The sequence below is a fragment of the Gossypium hirsutum genome, chromosome D02 (genome assembly GCF_007990345.1).
Source record: "Gossypium hirsutum isolate 1008001.06 chromosome D02, Gossypium_hirsutum_v2.1, whole genome shotgun sequence".
In the NCBI taxonomy this organism is placed as follows: Eukaryota; Viridiplantae; Streptophyta; class Magnoliopsida; order Malvales; family Malvaceae; genus Gossypium; species Gossypium hirsutum.
In genome coordinates, this window is record NC_053438.1 from 45,221,328 (window position 1) to 45,236,244 (window position 14,917).

The 14,917-nt window shown below is 34.3% G+C and overlaps 1 protein-coding gene across 3 annotated transcripts in view; it reads right to left on the minus strand.

Moving 5' to 3' along the window:
• Nucleotides 1-11,541: 11,541 nt before the first annotated feature.
• LOC107908449 (uncharacterized) overlaps nucleotides 11,542-14,917 on the minus strand; it is a 3,836-nt gene continuing 460 nt past the window's right edge. The window contains exons 2-5 of one of the 3 annotated variants that reach the window (XM_016835621.2): nucleotides 13,414-14,861; nucleotides 12,488-12,907; nucleotides 12,174-12,385; nucleotides 11,542-12,094 (exon numbers count right to left, since the gene is read on the minus strand). In XM_016835621.2, the coding sequence (XP_016691110.1) occupies nucleotides 11,840-12,094; nucleotides 12,174-12,385; nucleotides 12,488-12,907; nucleotides 13,414-14,861 (2,335 nt within the window). In that variant the 3' untranslated portion in view covers nucleotides 11,542-11,839. Of the gene's footprint in view, nucleotides 12,095-12,173; nucleotides 12,406-12,487; nucleotides 12,908-13,413; nucleotides 14,873-14,917 lie in introns of those variants that run through there. The other 2 variants (XM_041088570.1, XM_041088571.1) reach the window with 2 other exon arrangements.

The window sequence follows — 14,917 nt, forward strand, 5'->3', positions numbered from 1 at the left end:
CACTGAGAAAAAAATACTTGTTGCTCGGACTGGTGTCTTCCTAGAGAGAGAATTTGTTTCGAGGAAAGGAAGTGGGAAAAAGATTGAACTTAAAAAAATTTGAAAATTACAAAATACCACTAAACCAGAGATAGAACAACAGTAAATTCCACAAGAAATTGAGGAACAAGTAACTGCTATAGAAACACAACCATCGCGTATATCTTTAAGAGAACGCCAAGCACCTGAGAGATATGGATTTCTCATTACAACGCATGGTGACGTTCTTCTTATAGATCAAGATGAGCCTAGGACTTATCAAGAAGCAGTGACGAGCCCAGACTCTAAGAAATGGCTTGAGGCCATGAGATCTGAGAAGGATTCCATGTATGAAAACCAAGTATGGACATTGGTTGACCCACCCGAAGGGATTAAACCCATAGGGTGCAAGTGGGTTTTCAAAAAGAAAACTGACATGGATGGGAATGTACAAACATACAAGGAGCGATTAGTCGCTAAAGGTTTTTGCCAAGTTTATGGTGTTGACTATGATAAAACCTTTTCTCCTGTAGCTATGTTTAAATCCATCAGGATCTTGCTCGCTATAGCTGCATTTCATGACTATGAAATCTGGTAGATGGACATCAAAACAGCTTTCCTTAACGGGAAACTTGAAGAGGATGTGTACATGACATAACCTGAAGGTTTTGTCAATCCAAAGGATGCTAGAAAGGTATGTAAGCTACAAAGATCCATTTATGGATTAAAGAAAGCTTCTCAAAGTTGGAATCTTCGTTTTAACGATGCAATCAAAGAGTTTGGTTTTATCAAAAATGAAGATGAGCCATGTGTTTACAAGAAAGTTAGTGGGAGCACTATAACATTCTTGGTATTGTATGTGGATGACATACTTATCATAGGAAATGACATACCTACCTTGCAGTCTATTAATACTTGGTTAGGAAGTTGTTTTTCTATAAAGGACTTGGGCGAAGCCACTTACATCTTAGGAGTGAAGATCTATAGGGATAGATCAAGACGACTACTAGGTCTAAGCCAAAGTACATACATAGATAAAGTACTGAAAAGGCTCCATATGGAAGAATCTAAGAGAGGATTCCTATCTATGAGACATGGTATTTCACTCTCGAACGAAATGTGTCCTTCAACTCTACAAGAGAGAGAACGCATGAGTAAAATTCCATATGCTTCCGCTATTGGATCTATCATGTATGCCATGTTATGTACCTGTCTAGATGTCTCATATGCCTTAAGTATGACAAGCAGGTACCGAGTAGATCCCGGTAAAGGTCACTGGACCACAGTCAAGAATATCCTTAAGTACTTAAAAAGAACTAAGGATACGTTCCTAATATATGGAGGTGAGGAAGAGTTAAGTGTAAAAGGTTACACTGATGCCAGCTTCCAAACTGACAAGGATGATTCTCGACCACAATCAGGTTTTGTGCTTTGCTTTAATGGTGGTGTTGTGAGCTGGAAGAGTTCAAAGCAAAGTATAGTAGCTGATTCTACAACAGAGGCCGAGTATATTGCAGCTAGTAAGGCAGCAAAAGAAGCGGTTTGGATCAAGAAGTTCATTACTGAACTAGGGGTTTGCCTAGCATATCAGATGCTATAGAACTCCAATGTGATAACAATGGAGCTGTTGCACAAGCTAAAGAACCTAGATCTCACCAGCGATCCAAACATATACTTAGGCGCTACCATCTTATTCGAGAGATTCTCGATCGAGGGGATGTAGAGATATGCAGAGTACCTACAGATGATAACATTGCTGATCCCTTGACCAAGCCTCTAACACAGCAAAAGCATGATCGTCACACTAAGTCACTTGGTATTAGATATATAAGTGATTGGTCTTAGTGCTAGTGGGAGATTGTTAGAGTATGCCCAAAGATCAATCATGAGATGGTTGTAATAACATGCTTGATTTATCACATTTATTAACATACCTGAGAATAATATGATTATTCTTAAAAGGTCATTAGTCAAGTATTGTTGTTGGCTAGGACAACAATAATGCATTAAGACTAACATGTATTTTATTGATGATAAAGAGTTGTCATTGATATGGAATGTCAAAATCGATGCATGAATATGTGTGTTAGAGAACAACATATTGGACTGACCCATTATGAGTATGTTTCTTGGATTATTATGTAATTGTCACAACATTACTCATAGTGATTAATATGTATATGATCCTCAGACTTGAGATCATCATAATCCCAACATCGTGAGTTGTATATTTTGATACAGTCAAACGTACACCGTAATTGGTTGTTCTATAAAGGCTGATGTTGGATATACCATGATCTTTGTAGAGGGATATGATTGATCAATATAGGATAAGTCCCTCCTACATAATGGGAGTAATATCTTAGGCCACTTGATTGAGTGAGACTAAAAATGCATGGCCGTGCTCAAATAAGCTGATATGAGATGTCATACTTATTTGTATATCATAGTCTACTTAAGATATCAAGGAACATGGAATGGACTATACAAGTGTGACCATTCCATGACTTGTGTCCGATCTAGAGATAAAGGACTTAAGGATTATTGCATGAAAGGTTAATCATACAAAGGTTATGTTGAATCATGATTTCTTCTGACTTAGGTAGCAATGATGCATTGCTAGGTGTCACTCATTGTTTGTGACATTGGAATCATTCTAGTATTACTGTTAACGTTACAAGAACCTACAGGGTCACACCCTATAATTGAAATAAACGAAATAAAATATAGTTGGTATTGTGTTTGGTTGTCGCTTGAATTAAATTAATTATAGAATTAATTTAATTGGGTAATAAAATATCGAATACATTATATGTACAAGGTTGTTGTACGCATAATGAGAACATGAATTTGGTTCGTATATAAATTCAAATAAATATATAATTTACCAAAATCATTATTATAATTAACGTAACTATAATTTTCGGTTTAAAAACATTGTTATATTTATTTAATTTCTAGAAACCCTAAAAATAGATATAAAATCTCATTTTTTCTTTGCTTGATGGGTCTAGCAACGGTCAAAGCAAAGTCTATTCCAAAATAGTTTTGGGGATTCCTTCCGTTCATTGTCAACTGGGTGGATTATGTAGAGGCCGGAGTCACGATAGATTGCGGCTTGGTTTGATAGTAGATCAGATAACTCGTTGCCAAGGCGTCGCTATCTACTCAGAATAAACATTCGGTAATTTTGAAACCTTTATTTCACCCCGATTCATTCCTCACACATGGATCCATGGTTAGGATCGTCAGATGTTTTATTTTTCCGTTGCACCGTAAGGGTGCCGGCGTTCCAACAATAATGGCATGTATAGGTGGACTTATGGTTGATGTTTAGTTGAGTGTTAGTTCATGAGTTTGGCATGTATATGTCATTTTGGTTGATGTAATCTTGTTACTTTGTTGATGTGAGTGAATATGGCTAAGTTATGGTGCATTTTTGAGTGACTAAATGGTATGTTCATGTGGAAGATCTAATAATCATAATTATGGTATGTTTTAGAAGTAGTATTGAATTATATGAGTATGATGAAGATGTGGTAAGTATACATTATGCTTGTTGTTAAGATGCGTTATATGGCATATTGGTTGAATGGATTTGATCATTTGAATTGGTTGTTTCATGAATGTTTTGGTAAAATTTTGGTGCTTTGAAGTTGTGCACAAAATGTTTGTAGGTAACCATTTGTGTTGGTGTTGGAAATGGCTTGATTTTGGAAAATTTCATGTCCACCGGCCTAAGACACGGGCGTGCAACTCAGCCGTGTGATACACACGGCCATGCGACACAGTCGTGTGTCTTTTGTAGGTTTTAAGTTTTACAAGTCAAGCAGTTACACAGCCTAGTACATGGCCTGGCACACAAGCGCGTGAGGCCATTTCGAGAGTTACACAGCTTTCCACATAGGCGTGTAACTTGGCCGTGTGACCCAACTTTGAAAGTTATACATGCATGGACACGGGCTAAAACATGACCATGTGTCCCTATTTTAATTGTTACAGAGCCAGAGACACGGGTGTGTGTCTCAGCTATGTGAGTCACACGGCCTGGCCACATTGCTGTCTGATCCCTGCAGTTCAATTTTTCTAAATTTTTCTTAAATGTTCCAAATGTTTTTGATTTAGTCCTGAATTGTTTCTAAAGTGTTTTTAAGGCCTCGAAGGCTCGAATAGGGGATGATAGTCATGTGATTGAATGATTTATACTATGTTTATGTTGATGTATGAGATGTATGTTTTCAAGTTACGTTTATACGGTAATGATTTGTAACCTTATTCTGACGACAGATACGAGTTAAGGGTGTTACATGATTAGGCATGAAAACATTATAGTATGATATGGTGACTGCATGGAATGGTTAGGTACATGTTTATTTAGTTGAACTTACTTTAAAATGATGCCAAATTAAGGCATTTTGGACTGTTTAAATTGAGTAATGATAAATGAATGTTTGGGAATGCTTTTAGATTGGTTTTGTGTAGGGTTAGATGTGCATATATGCACCAAATGATCTTAAGTTTTGGCTTGACATGATATAGATACCAAATGGACAAATTTTACCAAAAATAGGGTCCTTATCTCGACGTGAAATACCCTACGTCGCAACATCTATCAACAGTTTGTGACATCCCGATGTCGTGACCTGACTTACTATTTGGCGACGTCACAATGTGAAGGAGGTCACCCCACGACGTGGAGTCCAAACGTTCAAAACCTTGCAATTTAGTCCTAATTCATACTCAGGTCAACAAAAGAGCTGTTGTAAGCTCGATTAAGACTCAGTTTAAGTTGGATATTATTATTAGATTGTGTTTATGAAATGAGTTAATGATTGGATGATTTAATTATGGTATTTTTTATGGTAGTTACTCTAACAACAACTGTAGCATTTTGTAACTTGGACCTAGCAATTGGGTCAAGTGAGGGGTGTTACACATAAGGTCACAACTTAACAAACTAACCATTTGAAACATTAAACCAAAATGCCTAGGTACATGCCGAAAGACCAAAATGAACCACTTTATACAAACATTATTGGGTTTGAAACGGTAGTTTGGATGTTGGCTTCAAATCTCAAGGCTTCAAGAATCACCTGAACCTGTGCACGGAGAAAACAAATTGTACACTAAGCAATACGCTCAGTGGTACTTTCATAATTTAAGATATTACAATTTAGTACCTATAGCATAACATAAAGCACAAAAATTCAAAATGCACCTACATATGTCCATATACATGTATTTGAAATTATGTACAACTTATTAGGTAAGTAAGTTTACTAAACCTTTCAACATTGTCATTAATTTGCACTATTTCTAATCACTTTTCAATTACATAACAAAGGACTTAATTTAATCAATCTATTATGATATAATCCATTACTTACCTTATACTTAACGGTTAATCCATTTATGGATTCTATTGACTCATTCACATCTGTTTATGGCCCCTAAGCTTAATTCCTTTTTGTCTTGCATTATAGGATGTTTACTTCCATTTCAAATTGACAAATATGCCCACATTCACATTTAAAGCATCATATTAGATCGTTTCAATATAAACAATCAAACTTATTATTATTGATCCCTATTAACCAAACTTAGACTCAGACAGATACACAGATCATCCAACCAACATACTAAATTGGCACTAAAGTGCATATTGGTGCTTAAAGCGCACCCTAGTGCACAAAGTTCATCCTAGGAAACAAAGTACATCCTGGCACACGAAGTGCATCTTGGCACGTAAGCGCATAAACCAGTACACAATCCAATCCTATGGCATGCCAACTATATTTAACTCAACCCGACTAATTAATAGCGTATTAATATTCAATTCACATTACATTATCATAAATTCATCATTAATCTATCATATAACTATCATATTACAACTCAATTTCATACCAATCATACTTCATCAATTTAATCATACTACTTCCAAACATATTCAATTTAGTCCCTGTTTTGGTATACATGCTCAACCAAAATAATTAAATCGAAACATTTCATAGTGTCACCATAGAATCATTCCAGCAACTCGTAAATCAATAATCATGCATAAAAAATCAAATATTTCTATCTCGAATTATGAAAGTACAAATCGAGGTTTCACATGTCACTCGTCGACATTTTTTGCTTTTCCTTTCCCTCTCGACTGTTTGATATTATTGATAGCTACAAATAATCGTAAAACACATCACATTATTAAATTCTAGCCAAATCAAAATCAAATATCAAATTTCACATTTTTTAATTTATTCAATTTAGTCCCTAAAATCGGGACAAGCATAACTTTCAATTAAAGGCTTCGTATTACAACTCATTTTCACCAAAACTCATCAAAGACCCTCTATTTTATATTCCTACCAACAATTCATGATTATTTTTTATTTTATTCAATTTGATCCCTAATGTACGAAACTAACAACTAGACTTTAGAATTTAGTCCATTCCATATAGTAAGCTTAATTTCTATCAATTTCACACCAACTTCATTGAATTCTCAACAATGAAAACTTTCAAAAAAACTTAACAGTTTTACAAATTAGTACATAGGCTAGCTAAATCAAGCTCTCATGACCTCAAATCTATAAAAAAAATACAAGAAAAATGACTTAATTACATTATCTAATCAAGTGGCCAAATGGTAAGAACCCTTGAAATTTTTCTTTGTTTTTCTCCTATGGGGGACGACCTAAGGTAGATGATGAAGAGAAATATCTCTTTTTTTCCACCACAAGTCATATTTTTAATTAGCTTTGGATGCTGATTTGGGAAAGTGAATGGACAGTTTGGGCTACTCTTGGGCTCGTGATTATTTCCTCATTAATTGGACACTTCGGGCCTCTTTTTTGCATCAAGCTATAGAATTTCATGCTCGACTTTCCTATGTACAAAATCAACATAATTTTCAGCATTCAATACCGTCAAACACAATCAATTCATGAGACAAGTAATTATCTTACCTTAATAATTAATATGCAACAATCATATGTGTATATATATGTTGAACTTGAATCATAAAAGTACAAACTGAAATTGTCACTCATCTACAACTCTAGTCTTTCCCTTTTCTCGCGACGACCTAACGTCATCTTTAGCTATGTATGATAATGCAATTATAAAACAATATTGGTTCTGACCGGATACTCATGTGTGCATTAAAACAAAAAATTTATGAAACTATTTTTAAAGTTTGTTTTTATTACAAGTGTACAAGCTGGTTGTCATATTTATAGTATTACAATGAAACACCAAATTATTCCAAGGACCGAACCCAAAAGAAGAGGCGATTGAGCAATAACTAGCATACACAATAGAGTCTAATTGGCTACTAATATGATTTTATAGTACGACAATTCGTGAAAAGATGAGTTTGCATGAAATTTAAATATTTTACCCTAAGCACCAAATTGTAAGAAATAGAAACTAGAGGGACTATCTAGCAAATAACTAATGGGGCTTGGTTGACTTCAATGTTGTTCACCAAATCTAGGACTAGGGACATAATTCGCGTAAATTACCAAGTGGCTCCATTTTATCTTCCGATCTTAATTTTACCGACTTAGACGAATTAGGTCTAGTTTATCTTCCAATCTCACTGGTTAATCTAGGACTAACAAACGGGTGCACGACAAAATTACTTTTCGATCTCACCTTATCTTAATATTTCCTTAAGGGCATCACTACCTAAGTTCTTAGTTCTATTCAAATTAGTCCAATTTGTTACGATTTAGTCCTTTGTCTAAATATTTTAATTTATCCACATCTTCATCAACCAACCTCCTTAAATGTTTAGTTATACATGCTCAAAGTAAAGAAAATAAACATAGTAATGGAAAACAAGGCAACCATGAAAGTAAAGCTAAAGAAAAATATAAAAGTTGAGATTTTTATGCAAGAAAACTTAAATAATATGAAACTAAAAGAAAATACAAAGAAATCTAAATAAATAAACATAAAAGGAACAAGATTTGACAAATTTAAAGTAAAATAAACTGAAGTACATTAAACTAAAGCTTAAAGAGTTTTGAAAGCAAAGTACAGGGGCTAGAAATGTAAATAAACCTTAGTTACAGTGATTACTAACTTAACTAACATAAAGAACAACAAGAATAAGAAGTAAACGTAGAAAAATAAACTCTAATCTAAGGTAGAAGAAGAGAAAAATAAAAACCCTAGAAAAATTGAAGAGAAAACTAAAGAAAACCTAGAGAAAACTAAACCTAAAACTAAGCTAATGTATGTGTCTCTCTTCCTCAGAAATTTTTGGCTATTTTGAAGTGTATTACGATGACTTTTTTATGCCAAAAATCCCCCTACACGAACCTTGTGTGATTGGTGGGCCGAGTAGACAAAGGTTGCCCTTTTTGTCCAAGTTTGTCCCCTTAACGAAGGTGATATTGTGATACCTAGAAGAGGATATCATGATATCTCGAGTAGTGTTGAAACTTGGGGTCTTTCTTGGGAGGGGGATATCGTAACCAAGGGAATATCGTGATGCCACTAAAGATTGTCCTTGGTCTTCTACACTGTTAGAGGTATCGCAGGTTGGATATCACGATACTCTTGCCCTAGGTGTCGTTCCAATCGTTTTCGATCTTCGATACATCCTTACAACACTCAAACACACATTAGATCTCCAAATGGAACTAGTGGCCAATTTGGGTAAAAAAAAGACAAAATCGAGATATTTTCACTTACTATCCGAAAATATAAAAATAACGAAAAAATTATGCTTGAAGCTCTATTTTGCTCGAGAAAAACCTCCTTAAATGCATCGAAAAAGCCTAATTTGCCACATTGATTTGTGGCAGATCAGTTTCACATCCCAGTCACATTGAAATACAGAGCCAACATATTTTGCATTTTATTCATTTTAATCCTTATATACGAGATACTCATTTTTTTTATTTAACATCGGATCAAAATCTTATTTCACATTCTTTCATTAGGGACCTTATACTTTTCATTTACAGCATAATTTTATGATAGTTTTTAATATATTCAATTTAGTCTCTAATATCACAAAGTTATCTAACAGGTTTAACTTAAATTCTAACTTAGTTCTCAACGTAATCTTAGCTTACTAAATATCAATTTCTTCAAATCAATCTCAAAATCATCAATTTCATTTTACTGGAAACTTGATAAATATCTAAAATTGATCAAATTAACACATGAGCTAGCTAAATTAAGCTCCCATGATCAAGAATCTATAAAAATTAAAGGAAAAAGGCTTGGTTACCTTTGAAAATTAATAGTCGAATGCTTGGTTGAAAGTTGAAGCTTTCTTTCCTTTTTTTTTCTTGGCTTGGATGGTGGAAGAAAATGAAACTTCATCTTTCATTGCACTAAGTTGTCATTTATACTTGGTTTAATATTTAATTAAACCAGTTAATGATAATTACTTACTTAATTAACCTTATTTTATGTTTTTTAATTGTAATTTCATTCAATAAATTACCATCATCATCACCATTATTTCTCACTAACTTATAAAACAAAAAATGGTTTAATAACCATTTTGGTCCTTTGGATTATTGCGAACTAGGTCCTCAAGCATTTTTAAATTAAAACTTAATAGCAATTGGATTTTTACAATTTAGTCCCTAAGCTTTAATTAACGATTTTCTTGGTTAAATTACTTAACTAATCTTTAACATATTTTCATATTATCTCTATAAAGCTTTCTATTTTACATTTACGAACTCGGTTTATGAAAATAGGGTTCTGAAATCGTATTTTTTGACACCGTCTAAAATTAGATCGTTATACAAAGAGAAGTGCGAGGAAAATTAGCAAAAGAACCAACCATCCACCAAATTGAAGAGGAAGGCGACAAAACCATCCCTAAAATCACTTGCAAAAGCAAGACTACATGAATAAGCAATACTAAAAAATGTGTTGCAAGAACAAACAAAAACTTCTACAAGTGTAGACTTATTAAGCAATGGAAAACAAAAAAAAAAACATAAACCCAATATAGTCCCCTTGAGAAACTCCTTGAGTTATTCTAGATATTCCTATAAACCCCTTAAGTTATTAGTGATATCCCTTAGATGGATATCACGTTAGGCTATGGGTTTAAAACTCAAGACAACACAAGCCCAAACATACTCGTGAAATTATTCATTATTCTGAAATACTCTCAAAACAGAAACAAAATAAGAAGTCGACAAAGAGCAACCCACTTTCCAAGAGAAACTGCTAGTGGCTAGTGGAGTTTTAGTGACGACAGGCACCGTAATCTATCCATTCAGAACTTATGAAGATAATAAAGATACCCACAAAATAGATCTACAAACTAAAAGAGAGGAGGCAAGTTGAGTGAATGAGGAGAAAAAAGAAGAAGAGAGGGTTGGTAAGAGGGAAAAAAAAGCAAGCGGTAGCCAGCCTGGAGGTTCGCACCACCACTAAGTAAAACAAGGGAGAAGAAGCAAATGACTTAGAAAAAAAGAAAAAATTTTAGGATATTTCAACTAAATTTATTATTAAAGTCTTTACCTACACAAACAATCTAATTAGGGTTTAATAAACATTACTTCAAAAATATAATTAAAAAATTGTAAATGGAAATTGAAATATGTTTTTAATCATACTTCAAATATGCTATTAATTTCAAGATCTTATGATTTAGTCATTATATTTTGAAATCTCAATCTTAATTCAATAGATAGTTATTAAATTTGTTAAGTCATTTTTTTTTCAAAATTTTATACAACAAACATATTACCATATATATAATGACATGTTAATTTGATATTTTCACGTAATACTCACAAAAAGCCATGTTATTTTAGTTAATGGATTTACCAGCCCTTTTGGGCTAGTACACAATTTTCAAAATTGAAAACTATGGGGACAAAAATGAGAAAATGGAAATAAGCTTTTAATCGTATTAATATAAAGATCAAATTATTATACCGGTATAATGCATCAGTTGCGGATTGAGTCCCTATACCATATATTGGTCATTTTAGTTTCATTACTTTTTGAATTTTCAAATATCAATCCTAATCCAAACCATGAATGTTTTTTATATAATTGAGGTTGCTTGAGATTGAACATAAGCGCTCATGCCTACAACCTAAAACTCTTGCCATTAGGTCAAAGGTTTGTTGGCTCAAACCATAAATTTTTAATTCATTTTGTCATTTTCAAAATGTTATGCAAATATACACATATATATAACATGTGTAATTTCATGTTAGCTGTATTTTTAAATAATGCTCAATAAATCATGCTATTTTAGTTAATGAATTTATTGATTACCTTTTACGTCAGGACTCAAATTTCAAATTTGAAAAACATAGGGATTAAAATGACCAAATTAAAAAATAAAAACAAAATCCACAACTTACCTATAGTACAATACTAATAATAGAGTTTAACCTAACGAATTTAACTAATAACATTTAAATCAAAATTGAAATTTAAAAATTTTAAAAATACAAAAAAATAAATTAACTAAATTAAAATACAAAAATTAAATCCAATTACGCTAATAACACATATCACTTCATTTCAGTCGGGCCCTTTTTTATTTAGAAATAAATTTCCTCTAAGATATTCAAATACGATGATTAACTTGCAACCAAAGAATCTTTGAGAAAATAAGCATATGTCTGTGCCACTATAGTTTATTGAACAAAATATTCTTGGTAAAGTAGAAACATAAATAAATAAATAAAAGACCAACTAATAAAAATGTGCTTTTTGATGGAATCAAAATGCCGATCTTTGTATTGCTTTATCTGTGAGGTAATTAATGTATTCACAACTGATAACACGTGGTAGTGGTCGGTCACCACTAATGTCAACAAGGGAACAGTGTAAATGAGGGCTCTATCTCTGTCTTCCTACTACCAAAATTAATCCTTTGTAATTTCTCATAACACCAAATTAACTGATCTGTGCTTATTTTCAACATGTTTAAAACTCTCGAAACCAATTTCAGCTCAACTTGAGCGATGAACAATGTATGATCTAATAGATTTCTCTGATGTTGCCTTTGGAGCCTCTTTATTATGCAGTTTGTATTTCTCTGGATTTCCTTTAGCCTTTTCTCCTTCTGCATGGGATGATGATATAAGAAACAAGCCGAAAACTTGAAAATAATTTGTATTCAAAAAGAGGTTGAGGAAGCATGCCTTTTGAAGTTCAGTTCTAACATCCATCAAAAGTTCCAAGTCAATAGGGTCATGTGGAGCAACCTGCGCTTGCTGGGGAGTCTTTGAGGTCGCATTCGTGTTGTCTTTGTCGGCTCGAAGGAATTCCCATAAAACATGCATGGATTCCTCGATCATATCACTTAACACTCCATTTGACACTGCACCTTCTAATTTATATTTTGAACAATCATCTGCAAGGGCATTCACCATACTGATGCTTTACGCAGTTTCTCAAGAATTAATAACTTGTTGGAGACTATATGTATAGATTAAGATCAGATCTCATTAATTACCTTCAATAACTGGAACTTGAAGAAGAAGTCTCAGTGCACATCTGTTTTTTGCATAATTTTCAACTCTTGGTCTGTCTTGAAAGGGTTCATCCTCTAAAAATCTTTGCACAAGCACTTGAAAACGTTGAAATTTCCCAGCAGCTTGATTATACTGATGAGTAGCGAGGCTGTCACATTCCCACAACCTGTTTACTTTTCCATATTGCCAATGAAGTATTTCCCAGGACAGGCATACTTGTCCAACATAGACGGTTTCAAAGGCCATGTGCAAATCTCTAATCGACTTCATTGCTGGATCAGCCTCAGGCTTCTGTTGTTTAAATGGCCATACATTATGCGAGAGAAGGGACTTAATCGCTGGAGCTGAAGATCTTCCAAATGCACTGCTTAGTGGAACTGGGTCTTTTAGTTGAAGTAAACCTAAAGTTCAACGGATCATCACCAAAAAAGGAAACAACTCAATACAGTAACCTCATTTCTCCTTCATAAGGAATTTAGAATCTTGGACGGTGTTTAGGACAATTTAGAACCATAATGAGACATGGAGACGGGGTAGTTACGATATGAATGGGTTGATGGACTTCCAGAGAAGGGGGAAAGGTGGATCACATGGCATTAAAACATTAATACCTGATAGAGAGTGGTTTTATCATGAATTTGAGGAGTGAAAAAGCAATTATGTGCACATTAATTAGTAAAATGATGATGGGAATAAAGAGAGATGGAGACCCACCAAGCAACTGAGGAAAAGTAGAAAAAAGAAGCTGAATTTTCTAAAGATCATATGAGACAAGGAGGACCTAGAATTATTTGATTAATGCCCTACCAAGATATCTATAGCAGAAAGAAAAAAAAAACATAACCATAACCATAACCATAACCATAGAAAGAAAAAAGAAATGAAATGAGGTTCATTGGTGACTTACTGACAGCATGCATGGTCTGGGAATTCAAAATGTCCAGTTTCCTCATTTTATCAGAGTAACTCTTGTATACCTTTTGAATTTCAGCAATATGATATTTGTGATCGTATTTTTCTTCAATTTTGAGTGGCCCTAGCTGTTCCACCATCTTTGGAGACTCAGAGTCTTCTAAAATAGTTGGAAGCCCCCCAGTCCTTGCTAATTTGAGTTCAATTTTCAGCCGCTCCATTAAATCATCATCTTCTGGCGAGAACTCTGAATCATCATCATTGTCTTCTTCTTCTTGCTCATCACAACTGGAGAAGATGAACTCCTCCCGCAAGGTCGTTTGCTGAGTTTTTTCAGGGGAAACCATTGAGTTGAACTCTTCCTCATCACCTTCGTCCTCGATGCTTAAATCTTCCCCCATTACACGCAGCTTTTCAGACAGCGGTTCCAATTCTATGAATTCCTCGTCAGAATCATTGATGGGACTTCTTATGATGTTGCTAGTGCGTTCATGAATTCCGTGCTCCATGTTTTGGGCGTCGGTTAGCACATAACTTAAGTCCAGCCTATTGGCCAACACTTGATGAGTAATGGACTCAACGTCAACCACGTTGTTTCTTGGGCTAAATATCTCCCCATCTTTTTTAGGTTTTTCTATATCAATCACGAAAAAGTAGTCCAATTTGTCTTCAACATGATCACCATGACCTTGTATGTCACTTGCGTCTTTCTCTGACCTTTCCTCAACCGATTCCTGTGCTTTTTCTTTAAAAGAATCTTTTGTTTCAATCTCCCCGTGCTTTGGTTTCTCCGATAACTTCTCAACAAAATCCTTTGGTATCTCTTTAACAACATCTTCTATTTTGATGATGTTCTGCTCTGGTTTTTTCTCCTCAACTGACTCTTCTTGTTTGATATATTTCTCAAAATCCTTTTCAAAGAAGAATCTCAGAGCAGATTCCTCTGTTTCATTTTCCAAAACAAAATCTGTTTCCCCTGGCTGTAGTTCCTTCTGCAAAACGTTTTCAAGCATCAAACTTTCTGATATCTCTTCAACAGGCTCCTCTGTTTCCCTTTCATCAACGAAATTTACTTGCAGACAATTCTCCTCAACTTTTTCAACGGTAAAACTCTCCCCAGGATCCTCAGCTTCAACCTCAATTTTCCCAATATCAGCATCGGCAGAGTCCCTTGAAACAAGAATTCTACCATCGCAATTGGCAGAACCCATATAAAACTCATGAACAGAATAGCTCTCAGCTTTGGGTTCTTTAATGAATCCGCTAAAACCTTTCCTATACAAAAACTCATACTTGCTTGAGCTTGCCACCAATGAGGATTTGTCTGCTTCTCTATTTCCTTGATCAACATGATCACTGTTCTGTCTCTCTTTCACCCCATCAAAGTTTGAATCCGAACATGCCCCGGAGTCTTTCTCTGCAAAGCGTTTAATGGCTGAAGGCCTGCAAAACACCTCCAAACAAACAAACAAAAAATAAAGCATTAATCCAGTACCTTA